Source organism: Trichoplusia ni, chromosome 8 (genome assembly GCF_003590095.1).
Source record: "Trichoplusia ni isolate ovarian cell line Hi5 chromosome 8, tn1, whole genome shotgun sequence".
In the NCBI taxonomy this organism is placed as follows: domain Eukaryota; kingdom Metazoa; phylum Arthropoda; class Insecta; order Lepidoptera; family Noctuidae; genus Trichoplusia; species Trichoplusia ni.
Window position 1 is genome coordinate 10,867,890 of NC_039485.1, and position 12,075 is coordinate 10,879,964.

General features: G+C 39.4%; 1 protein-coding gene and 1 long non-coding RNA gene across 2 annotated transcripts; both read left to right on the plus strand.

Moving 5' to 3' along the window:
* The first annotated feature begins 1,141 nt into the window (after positions 1 to 1,141).
* LOC113496849 lies at positions 1,142 to 2,356 on the plus strand. Its single transcript, XR_003400850.1, has 2 exons — positions 1,142 to 1,186; positions 1,550 to 2,356. It is a non-coding gene; the product is annotated as an uncharacterized LOC113496849 (long non-coding RNA).
* Positions 2,357 to 3,251: 895 nt separating this feature from the next.
* LOC113496784 (calcium/calmodulin-dependent protein kinase kinase 2-like) lies at positions 3,252 to 9,464 on the plus strand. Its single transcript, XM_026876107.1, has 11 exons — positions 3,252 to 3,388; positions 3,578 to 4,417; positions 5,134 to 5,243; positions 5,595 to 5,770; positions 6,156 to 6,296; positions 6,933 to 7,132; positions 7,686 to 7,819; positions 8,084 to 8,221; positions 8,389 to 8,484; positions 8,806 to 8,963; positions 9,312 to 9,464. The coding sequence occupies exons 1-11, from the start codon at positions 3,252 to 3,254 to the stop codon at positions 9,462 to 9,464; spliced, it is 2,283 nt and encodes a 760-aa protein (XP_026731908.1).
* Positions 9,465 to 12,075: the final 2,611 nt, after the last annotated feature.

Genomic DNA, 12,075 nt, shown 5'->3' on the forward strand with positions numbered 1-12,075 from the left:
TATGATTATAAATATTTGTGTTGTCTGTGGTTAAGTGAGGAGCGACGCGCCAGATTTGGAATGGCGGCAATTGAAAATAGAAGCTTGAACTATGCAAACGTCTATTATTTATCAGTGGCGACGAGGATAACGGAACGATATTCGGTGCAGAATAAAGTCTTAAATTATTGTGGTATAGTGCTTTGGGGGTGATTAAAAATGTCTGTTGGGAAAGTTCGAGATTTTGACATAAAAAATGGGAATTGGTCGGCGTACGTCGATCGTCTCGAAATGTATTTTGTTGCTAACAAAATAGCGGAAGATTTGAAGTTACCAACATTAATAGCTCTTATCGGCGAACCGGCTTATGAGTTACTGTCTACTTTGGCGAGCCCGAGAAAACCATCAACCCTGAAATATAAAGAAGCGGTGGAATTACTGCAAGCACATCTACAGCCGAAACCATCAATTCTCGCGGAGAGGTATAGGTTCCGACAAAGACGCCAATCAGCGGGAGAAACGATAGCTGATTACGTGGCAGATTTGAAAAAGATGTCACGTTATTGTGAATTCAAGATCAATTTAGAAGAAAATTTGAGGGATCAGTTTGTGTGCGGGTTACGTAGCGAATATATACGTCAGAGGTTATTCGCGGAAGATAACATAGATTATCAAAAAGCGCTAGTATTAGCCAATACTCTGGAGGCAGCTGAGCGGGACGCCGGGGCCGTAGAGGGAACGCAGGAACAAACTACCAGCCGGGAACTAAGCGAGAGAATACACAAGTTGGAACTCAATAAATGTTCAGCCTGCGGGGTCAACGGTCATGGGGCACATAACTGTAGGTACAAGGAGTTCGAATGTAGTTATTGTGGACAACCTGGCCATTTACGAAGAGTTTGTAGAAAAAAAGAATTTGATCGTCGCATAAAAATCTACGATTTCAACCGCGGGAATAATGGCGCGCGAGGAAGGTCACGTAGAGGACCGCGTGATCGGGTCGAGCGCCTACGGAGCGGGTGTATGGCGGAGCGGCAACATGGCGCGGGGGCGCGCAGCAACGCTCGCACCGCACGCAGCAACGACGTTACCGACGCGGCGTACTGGCTGAGCGAGCCAGCGATGGATGACACTCCGGCTCGGAGCAAGACGTTGAGGGTACAACGAGGAACCGATGTATCAAATGTCACTAACCAACTATAAACCGGTGTGTATAAAGCTTCTAATTAATAATAAAACCTTATCGATGGAGATTGATACAGGCTCTGGCGTTATCCTGTATAAGCAAGTCTACGTATAAGGAGCATTTTAAAGAATTACCTTTGAAACCATGTAAAATGAAAGTAAAATTTTATGATGGCTCTGTCATTCAACCAATAGGGTATTTAGAGACTGATGTGCAATATATGAAAAATATGAAGAAACTAGATCTCTATGTGATCGATAAGGGTACTACTAATTTACTAGGTAGACAATGGTTATCGGAATTGAATATTGAGATACCAAAATTTACTAGATGTAACCACATTAAATTATGTAAAAATAAAATGTTTAACGATATCATTTCCAGACATGACAACCTATTCGATGGCACGTTGGGCAAATATACCGGTGAAGAAGTCAAGTTATGCGTGCGGGATGGGACCGAGCCAGTATTTTGTCGAGCGCGCCCCGTGCCTTATGCATTGCTGGCGCGGGTCAATGCTGAGTTAGACGCGATGCTGCGCGCCGGCGTCATCGAGCCCGTTGAACGGTCCGACTGGGCCACACCGCTAGTTATAGCGAGGAAGGGAGACGGTGGAATACGCTTATGCGCGGATTATAAGGTGACACTTAACAAGGCTTTACTGGTTGACAGGTACCCGGTCCCGAAGGTAGAGGACTTATTTAGTAATTTGAGTGGCAATCATTATTTTACTAAGCTAGATTTGTCACAGGCTTACAATCAATTAATTTTGGATGAAACTTCTCGGAACTACACAGTAATTAATACACACAGAGGACTTTTTAAATACAATCGCCTCGTTTATGGTCTCTCTTCCAGTCCGGGCATTTTTCAAAGTTCATGATGAATCTCTTTAAAAACGTGCAGGACGTAGTCATATTCTATGATGATATTTTAATAAAGAATAAGTCATTAGAATCTCATTTAGAAAGAGTTGAACAGGTTTTTAGTATTTTAGAGAGGAATGGGTTGAAAATAAAAAAAGAAAAGTGTGAGTTTATGGTAGGCCAAGTAAAATATTTAGGATTCATAATTGATAAACATGGCGTACGGGTAGATGCAAATAAAATAAAACCGATCCTATCTATGCCCGACCCAACTAACGTCTCAGAGTTGAAGTCTTTTCTCGGTATGGTTAATTTCTATGGAAAATTCATTAAGAATTTGAGTACTCATATTACACCACTTTACGAATTACTTAAGAAAGGTAAACATTGGCAATGGACTAAAACACATAGATATGTGTTCAATAAAATTAAACAACTTCTATGTAGTACTGAAGTATTGACACACTTTGACATATCGCTGGAGAGCATAGTAACATGCGACGCGAGCGCACGCGGGCTGGGGGCCGTGCTGGCACAGCGCGCGTCTGACGGCAGCGAGCGGGTTGTGGCGTACGCATCGCGGGCGCTCACTGCCGCGGAGTTTACACTACAGCCAGATACATAAAGAAGCCTTGGCTATAATTTTCGCGGTAGACAAGTTTCATCAGTATCTTTATGGCAGAAAGTTTTACACTACGTACAGATCATAAACCGCTGGTCACAATTTTTGGGCCCCATGCAGGAATACCGAACACGGCGGCGAGTCGTTTAAGCGGTGGGCCATTAAACTATCAGCTTACGATTTTAATATAGAGTACATTCGATCAGATAAAAACACGGCAGATATTTTGTCTAGGTTAATTAGCACTCATAAAGAAGGGGTTATTAGTGAAGAATTAGACACACCTGAACAAACGTATTTACACTTTGCCGCGGAAGCATTGTTATTAGATTATCAAACGTTAAAAAAAGAAACCGTTTCGGATAGTGTATTGAGCAGAGTAGCCAGATATATAAACGATGGCTGGCCGGTCGAGGTCGAAATGAAAGAATTAAAACCATATTTTAACCGTAGAAAGGAATTATATATTGAGCTAGGGTGTGTAATGTGGGGACATAGGCTAGTAATTCCTAGTACGTGTAGGAATAAAGTGATCGCTGAGCTTCATGAGAGTCCACATGGGCATAGTCAAAACTAAATCGTTAGCGCGAAGTTACGTATGGTGGCCGGGAATAGACGAGGCACTAGAGACAGCATGTTGCAGCTGCACCGTGTGCGCTGGAAGTGGCGGACGCACCACCTGCGCATGCGCCCCGCGCCTGGCCGTGGCCAGATCGACCGTGGACCAGGATACACGTAGACTTCTTAGGACCGGTAGCCCGGTCTTACTTATCTAGTGGTAGTCGATGCACATTCAAAGTGGATTGAAGCTATTAGAATGCTGAGCACCACATCGCAAGCGGTAATAAAAGAATTACGAGAGATGTGGGCGAGATTTGGGTTACCTAAACAATTGGTTAGTGATAATGGCCCTCCGTTTTTCAGTGGAGAATTTCAGCAATTCTTAAATAATAATGGTATAGAACATATATTTTCGGCACCTTATCACCCAGCTTCTAATGGGGCAGCGGAAAACGCTGTTAAAATTTGTAAAAAGAGCATTAAAAAGGCGATTAAATCGAAATCCGACGTACACTCCACATTGTGTCGTTTTCTGCTGGCGTACAGAAACACACCACACTATACAACCGGGGAAAGCCCCGCCAAGATGTTATTAGGGCGCAACTTGCGCATGCGGTTAGATTGTTTGAAACCAGACCAGAAGGCACTTATTAGAGCTCGCCAAGAGACAGTAGAAGCTACATCGAGTGGCGTCACAAGACAGTTTAATCCGGGGGACCTTGTATGGTTCAGAGAATACCGTAGCTCAAACAAGTGGTCTGCAGGGACTGTTATAGAGAAAACAGGTAGTACAGATTATAATGTTAAATCTATCCACGGCACTGAGGTGCATAGACACATTGACCAACTAAAACCAAGAGTGATAAATAGGACAGCTAGGCTAGTAGATGCAAACTTTAGGAACTTTCAACCAGTTCAGCCTGTTAAGAGCTCTCGCTCTTCTCTCGTGTTTCCTTCGGACAATAATCGAGCGCCGAACACAGAACCGGACCGGACAAACGGAACCAGCTTGACGAAAGCATTGGTCGAGGAAACATCCCGCACGCAAACAGACGGAAGTGATTTGGTTACAAGTGAACCCTTGTCAACGTCAAGTGTACCTTTAAATATGCCCAAGGTGCAGGAGACGGGTAGTCCTAGGGTTCCTATTACTCGGGATATACGAACTAGTAATCGTACACGCAAACCGGTTAAGAGATATGGGTTTGATGATGATTGAAGTAAGAAAATATATTATAAGATTGTTAAGATTATTATTGATATGTTGTTTAATATAATTTAGTAAGTAAGTTTATCTGTAATAATTAAGGGTGGAGGTGTTACATATGATTATAAATATTTGTGTTGTCTGTGGTTAAGTGAGGAGCGACGCGCCAGATTTGGAATGGCGGCAATTGAAAATAGAAGCTTGAACTATGCAAACGTCTATTATTTATCAGTTTGGCTATAAGATCCATTAGCAGCAGATCGTTTAGCTGCAAAACTTTTCCTCCTGAGTCTAGTTTAAAGAAAAACGTCACAATGTCTTCTGTCGCTAACAAACTTAAACTTAAGACCAAGATTATTATACTTATATGTTATTTATATGTATATTATAAATCTATACTAATATATAAACCTGAAGAGTTTGTTTGTTTGTTTGTTTGTTTGTTTGAACGCGCTAATCTCAGGAACTACTGGTCCAAATTGAAAAATTCTTTTTGTGTTGAGTAGACATTTAATCGAGGAAGGCTTTAGGCTATAAACCATCACGCTGCGACTAATAGGAGCGAAGATACAATGGAAAATGTGAGAAAAAACAGGACGGGTATAAATCATAACTTACATCTTCTTCTACCCACGGGAACGAAGTCGCGGGCAACAGCTAGTATAATTATAAACAAAAATAATACATACTTAATATAATATTTTCGACACAGGGTACAAATCAACAGCAGCAGGCCACAGTCGATGTCGTTGATAAGCCAATGCGGTGACGAGCAAGTCGCCGGCGAATACAACAAACACTTCGTTACTCTTAAACAGATAGGTAAGTAACCCAATACATTTATTTAACTCCTGATTATAAAAAAAGAAATGAGTGTACTTATGACCACACAACTGAAGTGAAACTGCACTGTGTTGTAACATATATGTAACATACTTGGCTATAAGAGAAGGGAGAAAGAAATATGTGCGCGCACTGGTTTCTCTTTCTTATATCCCCGTCAACTCGCTTACGTCACGCGTTTACCAGCTTACTCCCCAAGTCCAGCGCGCTTAAAGATGTTTCACTTCAAAAATGACAAAATGCCCAAACATCGGTGTAGAGAAAGAATTTAACAGACGAAGAAAATTTACCAAGGAATTTTTCAGCACCCTCCCTTTCACCTTTTTCCAGGTAAAGGCGCATACGGCTGTGTCAAAATGGCATACCGTCGCTCTGACCGCCTTCTCACAGTAGCCAAGTTCATCCTTAAAGACAAGGTAGGCGCACAGTTCTGGGTGGACGGGCCCGACGGACGACGCCTGCCGCTCGAACTCAGCCTTCTACTCACACTCAAACACCCTAACATTGTGAGTATGTCAAGTAATCATGTTTATTTTATATAGTTATAATATGTAAAAGTAAATGACATGCAGTACTAGATGGTACTATGTGTTCTGGAATATAATCCAACACTGTTCATAATAAGCAGAATGGTTTATGAAAAGCTGTCAATTCCCGCTTGTAACCAGTATTACTATTTTTCGAGGGTAATCAAAATTTGTAATTCTTTTGGAATTGATCATTTTAACGACCCTGGACACGCTCAAAACATTTGACAACACATATATAGTTTTGACACATTGAGTCAAGACGTAAAAATCCAAAAGCTGGATAGATTGTCTCGGTTACAGTTAAGCAATTTAAAATGTAATCTCTTATATCTACTACATACAATTTTTCTGTAAAACTTAGGTGAGCGTGTTAGAAGTGTTCGAGAACGAGAAGTACTTCCAAATGGTGATGGAGAAGCACGGCGCCGGCATGGACCTGTTCGAGTTCATAGAGCGACGTCCCAGACTCGACGAGCCGCTGCTCAGCTATATATTCAGACAGGTACACTGCAGCTTGCTATATATGTCTCAATGGTTGTGCAATTCTCAGTATATGTAGAAGTAAGAATTAAACTTATGACGACCTCCGTGATCGAGTGGCGTACGCACCGGTTTCAAGGTGTTGCTAGCTCTGAGGTCCCAGGTTCGATCCCCGGTCGAGTCAATGTAAAAATTCACATTTCTACATTGTCTCGGGTCTGGGTGTTTGTGGTACCTTCGTTGTATCTGAATTCCATAACACAAGTGCTTTAGCAACTTACTTTGGGTTCAGAACAATGTATGTGATGTTGTCCGCAAATTTATTATTATTATTAAACTTCCTATTTTATTTTTCTATCCTCCCAACTACATTTCTATTAATAAACGCCTGTTATAAAATTCACCACAATTATGCGCCGTTGAGGGCGAAACGACTAAAAAGCGCTACGCTTCGGTGTTAGAGAATCTCATAACAATCTCTTGTCGCGATTTTTTTCAATGCATACATGTGGCCCCCCTACACCTAGGAAGACTTGTGGCATTTTCTTTACAGAGAATTTCAACATTCATATTCAGTGCTGTATGGTCTGATGTCGGCCATGGATAAATGTGCTGTATCCAATAATAAGCCATCCTTCTTTTCCATTTTTATTTACAGATTGGTCAAGCAGTAGAGTACCTCCACTCCCTAAACATTCTCCATCGCGACATCAAGGATGAGAATGTGATCATAGACAACAAGTTTCACGTCAAGCTGATCGACTTTGGTTCAGCGACGTTCATGAGCAAAGACATGCTGTTCTCAACCTTCTATGGGACAACTGAGTATTGTAGTCCGGAAGTACTAGCAGGAAACAAGTGAGTATAAATGGTTAATGTAAATGAAAACTATTGAAAGAAAGAATGTACAGTCGCTAGTCGGTAAGAATTTGAACTCAAAGTCAGATTCACATAAAAAAATATTTAGTGCTTTTTTGCAGCTATTTAGCAGCTTTCATTATATTACGGGTGGTAATGTTAATTTGTTTCCTAGTCTTTATATTAAACATTTCGTTTTTCATCATCATGATCAGCCCGTATACGGACCGTTGGACAAAAGCCAAGCCCAATTACACGCGAACTATCTTCGGGTGCTCGCATCCAGCTCCTGGCAGCCATCTTGCATCTTTTAGCATTCGAATTCATTTAATTTAAAATTAGTAATTTGTTTATTGAATTTTGTTTTAATACTACCTCAACATTTTGTGTTCAAATGTTCAAAATTAATTTATTCAAATTAGGCTACTTTGCTTTTGAAGGTCAGGTTACATTGGACAGCACCCAGTTTTGCCCACCATCACCGCTTCCTAAGTGCTTTTGCTGTGTGTATAAGTGTTTAACTTAATACTGAATTATTGCTTGCTCTTTACAGGTACGCTGGTCCGGAGTTAGAGATGTGGTCAATGGGGATAACACTTTATGTGCTAACATTCTTTGTTAACCCGTTCTCCGACATCGAAGACACCATACAAGGACCTCTAGCGTTCCCGCAATTAGTTTCTGAAGGTAAATATTGCATTTAAAGTATTTTAAGGTTGAAATATAGCTTGGCCTCAGGTGGAATGTATCTACTGGACTATACCTCCTAAAATTAATTCGTGTACAAGTACGTGAACATTATATGCGCACTTGCAGAGGCGTTGAAACTTCGGGTAGTAAAAGTAAAATTAATCTTGAGTGATCTAGAATCCTTGTACACAAATCAGACTTATTCATGACGAGCTAGGTCTAGAATCCTTGTATGTAACTAAACTTTATTAATTCTTGTAGATTTAGAGCAACTCCTCCGCTGGATGTTATGTAAGGAGCCCAGCAGCAGGTGCACTATCACTCAGCTGATGGCTCACCCCTGGATCCGTCAGCCTGTCGCCATCAGCAACTACGTGTTCCACGAGATTGTTGACTGCGGTAATGTATCAACATTATACGAGAACTAGCTGACCCAGCAAACGTTGTTTTGCCGATTTTTTGTCTAGTTGTATGTATTTTTAATGCCTCATTATAAAAAAAAATAAAAACAAACAATTTCGTCCAAAAATTAAATATATTTTGTTTACTGATTTGTTTCAATGCAGATCGTCACGAGGCCAATCCGGAAATGTACTTCAGTGGTAGTCTTGGCTCACCTCGTAGCATTTCTCCTGTGTCGTTAGCAGATCCTCTCATTAAAGGTAATATAAAGAATTTATATGCACTTCTTTCGAATGACACTCTTACTTTGTGCACTAAAAAAATACATACTAATGTGAAGCTTTTGATATTAGGGATTTTATTTGTGTCTGTAACTGATCCTTTATTTCACTTCGATCAGTGTTAAATCAACATGCTACGACCTTCTTATTTAATGACAGTTTTTTTTAAACCAGTCGTTGCTTCGCGTTTGTTTCTCTTCTCCAAAAAGCTTACTTGCTCGCTTGACTACTGAGTTATAAATCGACATTTCCGTACATACGGCAAGAATGATCTGACAAGTCTGTCCTCGCTGCCGGCAGAGCGCTCGCACCCGTCGGAGCCGCTGGGCCGCTCCGAGGGGCGCGCGGAGGCGGCGCGCGACGCGCACAGGCGCGCGCCGCCGCCGCACGCGCCGCACGCGCCCTCCGCCGAGCGGGACGCGCACTCCGACAACTACAGTCTGCGCTCCTCCGCTGATGTAGGTACCCTGCGCTAACCGGTACTAACTATTAGGAGCGGCTGACTAAACGTCCACTCGCTGATAATGTTATGGGTAGTTTGACGAGTAGTTTCCTAAAACTTTGCTATTTAAAATTGTTAGGTAATTTAATTCACTAAAACTAATTGAAAACATATTTAGTAAATAAATTTTTACTTTATTACTTTTTGTCTTTTTTTTTTCATTTCAATCAATAATTTTTTTCACTATTTATTTTTAATCAGAAGAGAAAATATTAATCTGAAATGATAATGTTAGCGAATTTCTCAGAATAACTACCATCTCCTAACACTGCAACATTACCACCACAACATTATCTGTACCCAGATCCTGGACATATCCTCGAAGCCGGTGTCGGACGCAGCGCTAACAGACATCAGCTCGGACGCTACAGGCCACGCCGCCTGTGACATCGACTACGACTGCGACCAGTACGAGTGCGACAGCTGGGACGAGTGCGAGCAGGATAGCTTTTCTTAGAACATACTCGCTTCAAGGGTATACTAACAAAACGATACTAAAGACAACTCAAACGTCTATTAGATGTGACCGTTAGAACTCATGCTGTCTCTGTCACCCATTAATAAATCTTGTGATGCGGGCTACGTCTTAATGTTACCGATAAACTCCCGGAATGTTAACAAGCAACGTAACAGACTTTCTTTAAATATTAATAAGATGGTGGCTATTCAAAACTCAGAGACAGCAGGAGGTTGTAGCGACATAAAAGTGATCCGTGTATTTCTTTGCTTGATATAGTCATGATGCAACAAGTCAACATCTAGTCAGTGACAATGAGATTTAAGGGCTGAAATCAACGTAACAAACTTAATTACAAAGAGGTTTTCACTGTTTTAGTCCTCTTTCTGCATTGTTCTTGATGTAACGCTCTACAAAAACAGCTGGGCAATGTGAGTGTCCATTTCTTAATTAGACTATAATCGTTTAATTAGGGCGATATACTATCTTAAAGGAGCTTGCAATTTCTTCACTAACACGATATTTATAGTAAGCCTTCCTGCTTAATACTAGCACCAATTAGGATAAGAACAGCCGCGTAATTATGATGATTAGCTGTTGCTCGCTGGTTCGCCCGTCTTTACCACAGTCGTCGAAGAGTAGTCTATTATGTGTTAATCCGAGGTGTAGGTTACGTGCAAACCAAAGGTCATCGAAATCGGTCCAGCCGTTTGGACGTGAAGAGGTTACAAACAGACACATAAGTGTAAACTCACATACTTCAAATATTAGTGTGATACTTGTACCTGTGACCTGTCTGTATAACCCAGAGCATAAATCATAGTTATGATTTTAAATTGTCCATTATAAATCTTGTTGCTTCATGTACTATTCATAATTTATAACTGAGCATATGAAAACTTAAGCCAAATATTGGAAGAGACTATTCTATGTATACATTTAGATGCTGATTTTTCGGAGTCTAGATATAAATTTTTAATCTGATAACAGAGACGTCGATGTAAAAAGCTTTATAAATGGTAATAAAAAATGTGCTCCAAAATATGTTATGAAATTGATAAATGTCGAATCAATTATTTACTATTATAATATTCTTAATATTTGGTTGATTAGATTGTATTAAATCAGAAACCATTTAGAATTTTAGATTGGTGCGAGAAGCGAGACCAAAATTATATAATAGGCGTAGTTTTGTTGGAATTTATTTTAAATAATTTGTTGTGTGTAAATTAATGCAAGAAAGGGCTAATAAACAGCATATTCTGAATGAGTTTATAGGCTTATAAAAAAGGAAAAGAAGTATTTATACTTTACTGATAATTATAAACATTCCTAATTAATTGATCTCAAGTAATTAATAATTTTAAGGAATTGCATAAACATCACTAGTTTACTGTTAGAGCACCTCGTGGTTATAATTACGACAACTTGCTACAAGTTTCCATGACTTTTTTACTGTACCTTAAATCTCTATGTCTACTATATTAAAAAAAAAATCTATACACAAATCCTGATAGACATAAAAAACTACACGAAAATTATATAAATTATTGCACTGTGTCTGTCTAAAAAAGAAACTATTTAAGATAAGTTCATGATACCTCATAAAAAGCAACTTAGATTCTTCCATAGGTACTTGTTGTTATGACCTAGTGTTGTTTACTTCACATAATGCACTACTTTGGCTGAATGTTTAGTTCATTTTGCCACCTAGTGCGTCAATTTGCCAAAACTATTGATTTATACATTTGTTAAATTCGTAATTTTCATGAAATCAAGTGCTTGAAATACATCTTCATTTAAGAAGAAAAACTGAATGTATAATGACAAACAAAACGCAAAAGTCATCACCATTAATTAGATGTACTTGAAGCATTTTGATTGTACAGTTAATTAAAATTATATAATTAAGATAGCTTACATATATTAAGGTAAACAGGAGTGTACATGAACTCTTATTGCAATATTTCATTCTGATCAATCCATATGCCAAAATCTGAACAAAAATTGCAATAAAATTTCATTGTAGCGCGCCCTAACTCTTATGACTAAAATTACCGAAAATCAGTATTAAGACAATACATAAGATTATTCTTACATGCTGATCTAGTATAGAGAGATTAGAAAATCCTAAAAGAACCAAAATTATTCACTTTATTTGAATAGCATTGTAAATATCATGAAGTAAATTTAACATATCTATGTTGGGTTCAAATTAGTAGATTCTGAAGGATTCGCACTAATATTCGAAGCTGTTTCATACGGCTCTTCTCACGTGAGAATCCTGTAGACCAGTATTGAATTGATAAAGTAAGGATTATATTTTTGTAGAATTTGATGATTACTTGAGTTACTTTAATCAAATGTAGGAATTATTTATGTCCGGTGCGTCCGTTTCTTACATAGTGCCTTACGACGGACGACGGGTTACGTTGCTCGTGTAGGACGCTGTGACCACTCATCGTAAATAAACGATATGAATTCCCAACGTTTGTTTCAATGTTTGCATTCCAAGAACTGGGTAACTTATTTCCATAAAATTTATATATTTGAAAACCTTCATTACTACTTGATCGTTTAAAGCGAGATCAAAAAGCGCTTTATGCGAAAA